Raw genomic sequence first — 13,314 nt, 5'->3', positions numbered from 1 at the left:
ATTTTATTTTTTGATTGTTATTAAACTGGTAGATGGAGGATTCTATAGATAGCAGCTACCCAGATTTTATTAAGGTGATATGAATGAAAATAAATTAAGAGATTAGTAATAATTAAGAGCACTGTGTTAAGTGCTGGGGAAAAATACAAGAATGAGACAGTCTGTGCCCTTGAAAAAAGAAAAAATATAGGAGAATCATGGCCAGTCAAGGGATTTATGGTCTAGAAAGTTACAAAGATGATCAGTAGGACAAAAAAGATGATTGATTGATTTGGCCTTTCCAGGGGCAACTGTAGTATTGATTTGATTACAATTCTCAGAGTAAGACATGGAGAGGAGAGGGGACAACAAAGACAAACTAGGGGTATGTCAGCGATGAAGATATAAAGCAGGAACTTTGTGGGTCCTGGTTCTATCACAGTAGCTATGAAAGACTTTCAGAAACCCCGAAATATTAGCAAATTAAGTTATTGTGATACCATTTACTGTTAGCAACCTGGTCATTGTGATGGAAGTGTTTAAGGGTCAAAGGGAAAAGTGGGGTAAATGTAAGTAGATGTTTTATTTTCTCTGATCTTTACAACATCTGAGAACTCTACAAAATAGGAATTCTTTTCTTTTTTTTTTGGGGGGGTTTTTTTTTTTGTTGTTTGTTTTTTAGTGAGGCAATAGGGGTTAAGTGACTTGCCCAGGGTCACACAGCTAGTAAGTGTTAAGTGTCTGAGGCCAGATTTGAACTCAGGTCCATCCTGAATCCAGGGTCGGAGCTTTATCCACTGCGCCCCCTAGCTGCCCCCTAGGAATTATTTTCAAGAGGACAAGTTATTGTAGCTGTCTCCATAGGCTAAAATACCAAGCCTCTAAATGGTCAATATCCTGGTGAATTAACAGCAGAGAAAGTGAAATGCTTTCACCTAAAATGGTCACTCAGCACTTCTTAAACTCTGGCTTGGCTGCATAATGAAACTAATGGGCTTATGCTCTGGGATCCACCTAACAATTCCCCTGGGGCTTCTATATAGTGTCAACATACCGCCAATGCCTCTGCCCTCATTCCAGGATTCTGTGGTAATGGGCAACAGAGTTCAACTCTGCCAACCTTCACTACAGCCCTGTTTCTCCCCCCACAAAGGAGGTGGTCATATGGAAAAGAATTTTGCTCTATGCTGCAGCAATGCTTAGCCAGAGAACTAAAGGGCAAAAACAACTGGGTTAGGACAGCAGCATCTATTAGGGACCCCATTAAGCTTGAATGAAAGAAGACTATTGTCCAAAGGAGTCTAGTTCTATCCTTCCAAAGGTTTCTCAGGACAAGGCCTGAAGCTGATGTAAAGTGAGTCCAACCTTCAGGTATCTTCCATAAAAGACAAAGGGGGAAAATATTGAAATGACCAAAGGTCTCAGGAGGAAGAAAACAGTTGAAAACTTGGAGCATAAACAGATAAATCAACAGGGTAGATGTTAATGACAGAAGGGAGGGTGTCCTCCAACACATCTAAATTAGTCCAGACATTTGAATAAATATTGCAAGAAAAAGTTGATTCTCAAGACAGCAATGGTTTAAGGGAGACTTAGAATTCTGAAAGGAGAATGTATGATCCTAAACCACAGAAATAATTGGTAGAACAGAAAAACTTCAATCCATGGTGGCAAATCTTCAAAGAAACAAGACAGAAAAACTAATCAGGAATGCCAATGCACAGAAGACAAGGACAATCTGGAAGAAGAAAAACAAAGAACAATAACATTAACACACACACACACACACGCACACGCAAAACACAATCTCTAAAAAAAAAAAAGGAATTTTAAGGGGTTAGCTAGGTGGTGCAGTGGATAAAGCACTGGTCCTGGATTCAGGAGGATCTGAGTTCAAATCTGACCTCAGATACTTGACACTTACTAGCTGTGTGACCCTGGACAAGTCACTTAGCCCTCATTGCCCTGCGCCCCCCCAAAAACCCAATCTCTATATAAGTGAAACATACTAATCTTGAAGACAGGATGTATAGAAACAACTTAAGGCTCATAAAGACATAACAAGTCAAGAAGCCTAAATATCATAATGCAAGAAAACTGCTTAGAACTTCTGAACATGGAAAACAGAACACAGAAAACAAAGTACCAGTCAAGTGAATCCACAGATCAGCTTAGGAGGTGGGGGGGTGGGAAGAGCAGGAAGGGAAGGAAGGAAAAAAAATAAGACACTACTATGCTGATAACTTCAAGACACACAGTGGCTAAATTTAACATTTTCAATGTCAAACAAAAATTATGTGAGCAAAAAGGAGGAATTAATATAAAGAAAAGGAAATTTGAATAAATCAGGATTATTCTTAAACCCACTCAACCATAGAAGAGAATGAAATATTTTCCAAAGAACAAGTGCACCAAGGATTCAATTCTGAGTCTAGTTGTCAATGAAAAATGAAAAAGGCATCTGTAGCATTCCTACCAAACACACAGGAGCAGATTATTTTCTTTGCAAATACCCCAAACAATAGAAATACAGCAAAGATAAACACAAAAACAAAGGAAGGTATGCATTAAAAAAATCACCCCAGAAAAAAAAGATAAACTAGAAAGAGAATGACTTCTATGGGACGCAAATAATATTAAAGAGATAATTAAGAGATTTCTCTCTAAAAGAACAGAAGGAAACAAGGGTAGAAAGTAAAATGTAAATAGATGTGATGGTGGAGGCACAATTGCCAAAAAACCATGAACTAAACCTCAGAACACCACACTTACAGATGAATTAGTGTTAGTGGGGGTTATTTATTTGTTTTGTTTTGGTTTTGTGGAACTATACAGCAGAATGTGGGGGCAAGTAAAAGACAAGAGGGGAGGAAGAAGATAAAGAAAATGTGCATCCTCTAATCAAGTTAACGATATATAATGAAAAGAAAATACTTCTTATGGTCTCTCAGGAAGAAGAGGAGTTTTAAGAGAATGGCAAAGAGGTGGCAAAAAAAAGAATCAAAACCTTAGTAACTGAAAGAGAATATACAGCAGCTAGTGTGGTGAGACCCATTGAAGGAAAGTTGGTGAGAGCAGGGAATACCCCAATGGAAGCATTAAACACCATCATGACAGAAGATAATTGTAAGAGCTGTCAGATATCTGAAGAAAGGCACTGGAAATAGAAAACTTTGACATCATATTGCCCAATTAAAGGAAATAAAAATAAACATGAGGAAAGGAGAGCAGAAAATATAAACAAATTCTAAATTCCTTTAATTATGAATCAAAGTAAAAAGTCCAAAGGTTACTATGACACAAGGAGTCAAAGCAATTCAAAGAACAAAATAAACAAATCAACATCAATCAAAACCTTTACTTGAAAGGTCTTTTGAAGAGAAGTCAAGAGCAAGAACTCCAGAAGAAAGTATGGAAAACTCTTTGGTTATCTATATAGTACTGTAACTCTGGTGTGGTGTGACTGTCTTTACCCCTCTAGCTCAGGTTCAGGGGGTGGCTGGAGTGTCTCTTAACATGGACCCCAACAATATATCTCAGTATCACCCCTCATACAAGGTAAGTGAAGGTTTCTCTACAATCTGAACTGGCTTACTTACTCCAATCTACCCTAACACTGGCATATCTAGGTTACCAAACTCATAGCAGTTAGTGTCAAGATGATAGCAACCTATGATTTAGAACTGGAAATCTCCTAGGCTAAACCTCATTATTACATACGTGGGAAATGAGGTCAAAAAGGATTACGTTATGCCAATCAACCTTCCCTATGGCTTCTGTTTCCTATTTTAGGAGGGTGGGCAGGTACGCAAATGCAATGGTGGTGCACAATCTCACCCTAGACCTCTATGCTTACTGCCTTTTTTATTCTTAATCTTCTGTTTTCTAAGTTCTTTTTTTAATGCTTAATTCCTTCATACTCTATTTTCTTTTTTTTTTATATAAGTAAATTTTTTTTTTGGTGGGGTAATGGGGGTAAAGTGACTTTCCCAGGGTCACACAGCTAGTAAGTGTCAAGTGTCTGAGGCCGGATTTGAACTCAGGTACTCCTGAATCCAGGGCTGGTGCTTTATCCACTGCGCCATCTAGCTGCCCCCCATACTCTATTTTGTTAACCCTTCATTTATTCATCTGGCTCTAACTCATGGCTTATTCTGACTTTGCAACTAAAATGTCACCATTTTGAGACTGATTGCCCTAGTTCTAACTTTGATCTGACTTCCCTCCAGACCTAACTACAGCTAGCTTGGGCCTAACTACTTGTCTATCACTCACAGTGAACTACTAGTATATCCTTTGGCATGACACTCTGCTAATGTGGCTTAGCATTTATTAGGTGAGTTGCTTTTAAGCTGATCTTGACTTTTTTACTGATATATTTCTCAGAGGGTGATGAAAAATTAAAATGTGGGTAACTGCAGACTTACTTTTCTTTTATGGCTATAGGAATTACAGAACATAGAATGATGCACAGATGCACAAAATATCTAATTTTGCAATTTTAATTTTTCCCCTTTATAGGCTACATTTCAGATGATGATCTTGGAGGTCCCTCAAAAGGTATCATGAATATTATTTATTCCAGTGTTTCCTTGCTACTTTAAAATTTTTTTGTCAGTCAGCATTTATTGAGCACTTATTTTTTGGGAAAAGCTTTGTGGGACATTACAAATAAAGGAGAAAATAGTTCTTGTCCTTCAGCAGGGTTATATAGTCTAATGTTTGGAAAGTATCATGCTAATTCATAATGTGGTCTCATCTGAAGCTCAGACATTTGCTAGCAAATAGATTTGAGAATGAAAGCCTAATCCTATAGATGCTTTCTGTTATCATCCTTCTTTACCATTCATACCTGTACCTATCACTGGTCAGTGATTATTAACAGGATGTAAGCCCCATGAATAAGATTGTACATTTAAACTGGATAGGTTCTTTAGGGCAGCTAGGTGGTACAGTGGATAAGGCACCAGCCCTGGATTCAGGAGGACCTGAGTTCAAATCCGACCTCAGACGCTTGACACTTACTAGCTGTGTGATCCTGGGCGAGTCACTTAACCCTCATTACCCCACCCCCCAAAAAAAACTTATAAACAAACAAACAAAAGACATGGATAGGTTCTTCTAAGGCTCAAATAATAGGAAGAAAGAAAAAGAAATAAAAGGAATAAAAATAGGCATCAAAATTATATCTTTTTGCAGATGATATTATGGCATATAAAGAGAACACTTGAGAATCAATTAAGAAATTAGTCAAAACAATTGACAAATTTAGCAAAGTAGCAAGATATAAAATAAACCCACATAAATTGTCAATATCTCTATATATTATGAAGAAAACCCAACAGGAAGAGATAGAGAAATTCCATTTAAAATAACTGCAAACAGTATAAAATTATTAAGATCTACGAAGACACACAGAGCAAATATATTAACACAATTACAAAATACTTTTTTACACAAAGTCAGATCTAAAACAAATGGAGAGATACTAATTATTCATGAATAGGTTGAGTCATTATAATAAAAATAATACTGCCTAAATTGATTTATTTAGTGACATACTAATCAAACTACAAAGAATGTCTTTTAGAACTAGAAAAAAATAATAAAAAATAATAAAATTCATTTGAAATAACTAAAGGTCAAGGAAAAAATAGGTGAAGGAAGGTAGCCTTGCAGTAAGAGATTTCAGAGTATACTGCAAAGCAATAATAATCAAAACAATCTGGCATTGGATAAGAAATAGAGTGGTTGATCAATAGATTAGATTAGATCAGTAGAATAGTTTAGATTTACAATGTACAAAAAGAAATGACCATAGTAACCTTATGTTTGATAAACTCAAAGATCACAGCTATTGGTGTAGGAACTCACTATTCAACAAAAACTGTTGGGAAAAGTAGAAAACAGTCTGGAAGAAACTAGGCATAAGCTAACATCTCATGCCACATACTAAGATAAACTCAAAATGTATATAGAACTTAGACATAAAGGGTGATATTTTAAGCAAATTAGGGGAGTGTAGAAAAAAATTACCTGTCAGACCTCTGAAAAAGGGAAGAATTTATGACCAAACAAGAGATGGGGGGGGGGGGGAGGAATCATGAGAGGTAAAATGGATAATTTTGATTACCTTAAATTTAAAAGTTTTTGCACAAACAAAATCAGTTCAGCCAAAATTACAAGATAAAAAGGAAACTAGGAAAACATCTTATAGCAATTTTCTTTGATAATGGTCTCATTTCTCAAATATATAGCAAACTGAGTAAAATTTATAAAAATAATCATTGATAAATGGATTTGATCAATTTTCAGGGGAAAATCAAAGCTATCAATAGTCATGCTATAAGTCACAAATAATTAGATATGAAAATCAAAACAACTCTGAGGTACCACCTCATATCCATGAGATTGGAGGAGATAACCATCAATTGAGGAATGACTGAACAAATTTCAGTGTATGATTGTGATGGAATACTATTTTGCTGTAAGATAAAGTGAAAGGAATGGTTTTAGAAAAAAACTGAGATGATTTATAAACTAATGCAAAATTAAGTGAACAGAACTAGGAAAATATCGTACATAGAAACATATTGTAATGATAATCAACTGTGAAAGGCTTAGCTATTCTGATTAATACAATGACAATTAATTAATTCATGACAATTCTCAAGGACTCATGATGAAAAATGCTATCCACATCTAGAGAGAGAACTGATGATCTCTGAGGGCAGATTGAAATACATTTTTCCCACTTCCTTTTTCTTAGCCCCTTCCCCTTCCCCCCCAACCCCCAACAACATGGCTAATGTGGAAGTGTTTTCATGACTTCATTCATATATACACACATACTTTGCTTTCTCAGTGGGTGGAGGAGAGGCTGGAGGAAGGGAGAAAATTTGGAACTGATAAAAATATTTTTTAAATAATTGGAAGAATAGGACATGCTATGGCTAAATGTTATTTCTTCCTACACAAATATAACCTGTTTTTAAAAAAAAGAACCAGTGTAATTCTTTTTAAATTTATAATTACGGGGGCGGCTAGGTGACACAGCAGATGAAACACTGGCCCTGGATTCAGGAGGACCTAAGTTCAAATCCAGCCTCAGACACTTGACACTTACTAGCTGTGTGACCCTGGGCAAGTCACTTAACCCTCATTGCCCCACCCAAAAAAACTTATAATAGCAACTTGTATGTTATAAGCATAAAAAAAAAAAAGGGTGAGATTGGAAGAAATGCAATTAGGCACTAGATTTCAAGAAATGTAATGAAGGGCACGTTAAGTATCATGTCCCCACTAAACACTTATTTTTTTTTAGTCACTCTTTTAGTATTTTCCTTATACTTTTAGAAAAATCTTCCATTTTCTGTCCCCAGAGGTACTTCTGACATTTGAAAACATTGAGGCCTATTATCCATGGCCATCAAGCAAACTATCAGTAACTTTAATGTTAATTCATGCAATACTATCCCTTGATGTTGACATTGGAAATTGTCATTATTCCTGATTGGTGATCAGCTCTTCTCAACCTAATCACTTCTTACTAAAAAGCTTTTTCTTTTCATGAAATCATAACATGTATAGCAGACTTTGATATAGTGCTTTAAGGTTTGCAAACATTACCCATACAGGATTTAATTTGAGTCCCACAACAATCCTGTGAGGGAGATATATGGAAATCATCTCATTGTTACAACTGAGGAAACTAAAAACTAGAGATTGAGCAATTTGTTGGTGGTCACACAGCTATTAAGTACTGGACTGACTCTAATTCTAGCACTTTATCCAATATATCACAAGGCTGTCGGAAATAAACTCAAGGAAAGCTTTAAAATACTTCTATATTATAGCTCTGTTTTTGCATTCTTTCATTTTCCAAGTTGGAAACAGTAAAGATGTAGAAAAGATCATGTTGTGTATCATTTGTTGTCTTTCTAAAACCAGTGTCTAAATCCATAATTCCTTTCCAATTAAGAAAACATTGCATTAGCAATTAGGCTACCAAGGTACTCATTTAAAGCTGTCGCCCACTAACACTCTATTTATTTAACAAATCTTTGTTGTACACTTGCTATGTGCCAGATACTGTGCTTAACAAAACAAATCAGTTTTTTGCTAAGCCCTAAAATTTACGATTCTTTTAGGCCAGCTTATTTCTTAATGGTTCAAATCTTTGTATTTCCTCTAAAAATCACAATATATTTGAATATAACAAATAGCTCTGAGACACATTATACAGTGGTTTCCTAGACAGATATGGACACATTATTTAAAATTCAGATTTAAAAATAATTCTTAGCATTTTAAATTTGTTGTAACTGTTGGGGGTAGAGATGGAGTATTAAGGCAATTTAATTCCAAAATATAGTGTGTGTCTACATAAGTGATCACCTAATGAGTCAATGTCATTACATTTTAGATCTCTTTAGTTTGGGTTAAACCTTCATTCTGTTCTGCATCAAATCCATTTCAAATCCATCATTTCATCTGCTTGCAATGCCTTCCTTCCAGTCAACTATGTCATCTTTCATAGCACTGGCCAAAACACAGATAATTTCTGTGCTTAAGGAGATTATAGTATAAGGTAGAAGACAGTGCCACATTTCTGTCATTCTAGTAAGTACCTTGAAAGTTGCCTGAACAACTATCATTGTAAAACAGGAATTGGACATGTTATGTTTACGATCAGAAGGCAAAACTTGGGACAATAGGTAGAAGTCACAAAGATGTATGGAAAAATTTCCTAACAATTAGAGCCTTGGGAGGTAGTGGGTTTTTCCTCTTTGGGGGTCTTCAAGCAAAACTCTGGATGACCATTTGTGATGTCTGTTATAGTGAGGGTGTAGTTGTACTAGATGGCTTTGAGGTCCCTTTTGGCACACAGATTCCATGATTTTTCTTAACTTTCTTATTTATATGTGATTACATTCTGTAGCTTGATATGTATGAGTCTGTGTTTCTGTCACTTGTTATAGTTTTACTATCTTACTATAATCCCTTTGGTAGGACTTTACTTCTTAACTTCCTGAAGCTTATATAGTGTTTTTCCCATAGGAGACAATTAATAAATGTTTCTTGGTCAGTCGATTTGCTTACTGAGTACATTTTTTAAAAAGCTCTTATAGCTGGCTTATTGAAATAGTTGATTATATGACATTGGTTTTTTTTAGAACTGTGTAATTATATACAGATTAGTACCTTACCCTAAAATATTAAGATGAATTGAACAAGGGGGCAGCTAGGTGGTGCAGTGGATAAAACACTAGCCCTAGATTCAGGAGGACCTGAGTTGAAATCCGAACTCAGACACTTGACACTTCCTAGCTGCGTGACCCTGGGCAAGTCACTTAACCCTCATTGCCCCATAAAAAAATAAAAATTTTTAAAAAAGATGAATTGGGGGCAGCTAGGTGGCGCAGTGGATAAAGCACTGGCCTTGGATTCAGGAGGACCTGAGTTCAAATCCAGCCTCAGACACTTGACACTTAACTAGCTGTGTGATCCTGGGCAAGTCACTTAACCCTCATTGCCCTGCAAAAAAAAAACAAAAACAAAAACAAAAAAAAAAAAAGATGAATTGAACAACCTTTTAACCTTGGGAAAAGCATGTAGTAAGAAGCAACATCAAGGTAAAAGGCCATTTATACTAGCTCTGTTTCACTACTTCATGTATTTGTTATCACTCAGTCTCAGGGAACACAAAGTCTAACCTTGATTTTCAAAGCTCCAGACCCTGAGGTGAGACAGTGCCAGTTTTCAGAATGGAAACTGGGAGAGTTCTTAGGCTGTTGCTGAGTTATAGAACTCATCGAGAAACGATAGGCTGGGGACAAGCCTGAGCCTGCCTTAGGTTGGTCCTAAAACTGATTCTTTTTCTCTAGTGTCCTTTAGAACAGGAATAGTCTTTGACTATAATCTAAAAGTTGCATTGGGTTGACATTTAGTTTTTTACCTTCTTATATTCTCTTTGATGATGGTGGCTGTTCAATCATTGCAGTCATGTCTGACTCTTTGTGACCTTTCTGGGGGTTCTCTTGGCAAAGATATAGTAGTGGTTTGCCATTTTCTTCTTGAGTTCATTTTACAAATGAGAAAACTGAGTTGGACTTGATGATGAAGTACATAGTTAAAGGGAAACTAACCTTTTAGCAATAGACTAAGATAGGTTATTAAGTTTATTTAATGTTGACTTATTTAATGATGGTTATGAGACATCTTAATTCTTGTTCTGTTCCACTATTAGTCCTATGTGACCTGAAGGAGATACAGCCATTCCAAATCTCTCCTGTGTTGGATTTTTCATTTTAACTTCCTATGACAGTTGATATAGATTTTCAATGAGTATTTTTTTGTGTGTGTGTGAGGCAATTGGGGTTGTGACTTGCCCAGGATCACACAGCTAGTAAGTGTTAAGTGTCTGAGGCTGAATTTGAACTCAGGTCCTCCGGACTCCAGGGCCAGTGCTCTATCCACCGCACCACCTAGCTGCCCCTTTAGTAATTAGATTTTTATTTTTCCTTTTTTTTTTCAGGACAATGGGGGTTAAGTGACTTGCCCAGGGTCACATAGCTAGTAAGTGTCTGAGGCTGGGTTTGAACTCAGGTCTTCCTGAATCCAAGGGTGGTGCCTTATCCACTGTGCCACCTAGCTGCCCCTAATAATTAGTTTTAAAGAAATTTTTGGAATAGCACTAAAATCAGGGTTTTGATGTTAATCAAAAAAGTTCTTCAGATAAATTATGCTCATGGAGCAGGCTAAACATTTTGAATTTTATAAAAGTCTTTCTCTTATTTTAACTTCTTCAACCATGTTTTGGAAATGGAAGGGACCGTTGAATTTATATAATTTAGTTCCTTCATTTACTGAAGAGGAAACAAGCCCAAAGAGGCTGTGACTTGCTTGAGGTTACATAGCTAGTTATTGAGAGATCATAGATCAGAAGCTATCTCTTGGATTCTACCAAGTATTCTTTCCACTTTAACATACTACTTCTGATTTATCAACTTATTACTAATAGGCACTACTTTCTTTGCCATGTTTGCAGGGCCTAAGTATGGGTGGAGAACAGAATTGGGAAGTCAAGCACATTGATAGAGTTGTTGGGATAGAGAAGGTTTAACTGTGACTTAAAGAAGAAGCTTGCCTCTATGTTAGTAGTAACTCAGTTTACCCAGTACAGCATCTTTATTCCAATCTAGTTATGGCATAGCTTTTTTTTTTCTTTCTTTCTTTTTTTTTTTTTTGCGGGGCAATGAGGGTTAAGTGACTTGCCCAGGGTCACACAGCTAGTAAGTGTCAAGTGTCCGAGGCTGGATTTGAACTCAGTTACTCCTGAATTTAGGGCCGGTGCTTTATCCACTGCACCACATAGCTGCCCCCCTGGCATAGCTTTTTGAAAACTGTTGAACAGCAGAAAAGGAGGTGAAAAATGACTTCATATTAGTTTTTTCTTAGAGGAAAATAGTATAAAATACATAATAGTGTAAATTTTTTAGGTAAGTTGCTTTATTAATACCCAAAAGATAAAAAATGGAAATTCATAAATTATGGTGATTAAATATTTTAAAGATTTTATTAGCTCTAATATTTTGTATGGGTAATTTTAAAAAAGTTTTATTAGAGATACCTAGCTGTGTGATTATGCTTAAGTCACTTAAACTCAGCCTATTTTTTAACTGGTAAAATTTTTTAATTGGTATAATATTTGTACCACCTAATTCCCAGGGCTATTTTAAGGAAAGTGCTTTGTAAAGCAATGTATAATGTAAGTTATTATTCTTTTCATCTTTTGGCTATATAGTTCTATTTACTCATTCATCTTGAGGAGATAGTATGCCATAAGTATATGCTAATTTTTAACTTTCTAGTAGGTGATTGTCATCTTGCACAAGGTTTTTCTTATCTCTTTTTTTCTAGAAATATATATATATATAATATGCATTTTAATGTAGATTTTAATGTTTTACAGATTCTGATGATAGAAGTAATGATGAGACTGCGCCTGGTATGTATGCATAATTTCAAGTATCTTTGGGTTCTTATCATAAGTTATGACAAAGAAGACAAAATGATATAAACTTCATGGGATCACTGAATGTATTTGTTACTTTCTCAATTCTATAAAACAATTCATTCCATCGTGATGTGTCTTGAAGCATTCAACCAGCCTTTAACTTAAGATCTCCAAGTAGGGGAGGCCCACATCTTTCATGGCATCCCACTGCACATTTAGATAGCTCCAATTGTTAATCAGTTTATACTGAAATAAAGTCCAAATTTGCCTCTTTGGGTTCTAAATTAAATTTTAAAAATTTACATAACTTATTTAGACAATTGTAGAATCTTAAGAATTCTGTGTAAAAGTGAAGCTTTATTTAAAATTTTGAAATCATAAAATAAAAATGAACAAGCTTTTAATGGAGAAAAAATAATTTGAAGTGTCTGAAAAACTAATTAAGATGTCAAAAGAAATAAAACCTTGTTATGTTTGCAGCTTTGGTGAATAGAATGCCATGACAAAAGTAGTATCATTTGTACTAATGCCTCCCATCACCTTTGTGCCTGCTGTTTATTTTTTTTTTCCCACTGTTTTCCTTCGTCTCTTTCTGACGTTTCTCCTGTCTGCCTCCTTCTGTCTCTTGTCTTTCTATTTTTCTCTACATTTATTGTGTTTTTCTCTTTTCTTTTCCTGACCTTTCTGTTGGTTATAAATTTCCTTCTTTGACCTCTCTTCTGTTTTTTCTCCCTCCTTAACTATCCAGAATTTGCAATGGAATGTTTTTAAAGTTATAATTTATGAGGCCTTCCCCTTCTAGGCTTGCTTATTTATTTATTTGTTTGTTTGTTTGTTTATTGATTAATTATTTCATTCATTCATTCATTTTTTTTTTTGACTAGGTAAAGGAGGCCATTCTTTTCTTCATTTCTTACCTAGCTTTAGTCACTGAATGGGTTTTGCCTCAGGCAGACCAAGCCCTGGGACAGACCTTAGCTTCAAAAGGTCAATGTCTCCCACTGCATCTGGGACCATCTCCAGTCATCCTGATATGTATCATTTCACTGGACCCAGATGGCTCTGGAGGAGAGACTGAGGCTGGTGACTTTGGATAGCCCTGCCTCACTTAAATCCAATACATTGCAAGTAATGACATCACCTCCCAATGCCAGGGTCCTCTTTGAGAATGAAGCAGAAACAACATTATATAAACTTTAATGTTTTAAATTAAAACAAAAAAGGAAAGGGTTTTTCTTTTTTGGCTCTAAAACTATGGCTTTTTCTTTGTAAGTGTCTCTTGACAAATTTTCTCCTATTGAGTCAGTGAACCTCAA

General features: G+C 35.7%; 1 protein-coding gene across 2 annotated transcripts in view; it reads left to right on the top strand.

The window, feature by feature from the left end:
• CD99 (CD99 molecule (Xg blood group)) overlaps positions 1–13,314 on the top strand; it is a 64,938-nt gene that overhangs the window by 35,564 nt on the left and 16,060 nt on the right. For both annotated transcript variants that reach the window (XM_043995033.1, XM_043995034.1), the window contains exons 5-6: positions 4,501–4,539; positions 11,954–11,989. In XM_043995033.1, coding sequence (XP_043850968.1) covers positions 4,501–4,539; positions 11,954–11,989 — 75 coding nt within the window. The remainder of the gene's footprint in view (positions 1–4,500; positions 4,540–11,953; positions 11,990–13,314) is intronic.

Source organism: Dromiciops gliroides, chromosome 3, assembly GCF_019393635.1.
Source record: "Dromiciops gliroides isolate mDroGli1 chromosome 3, mDroGli1.pri, whole genome shotgun sequence".
NCBI classification, from domain to species: Eukaryota; Metazoa; Chordata; class Mammalia; order Microbiotheria; family Microbiotheriidae; genus Dromiciops; species Dromiciops gliroides.
The sequence above is the reverse complement of the archived record's forward strand: the minus strand, read 5'-3'. Positions and strand labels throughout refer to the sequence as shown.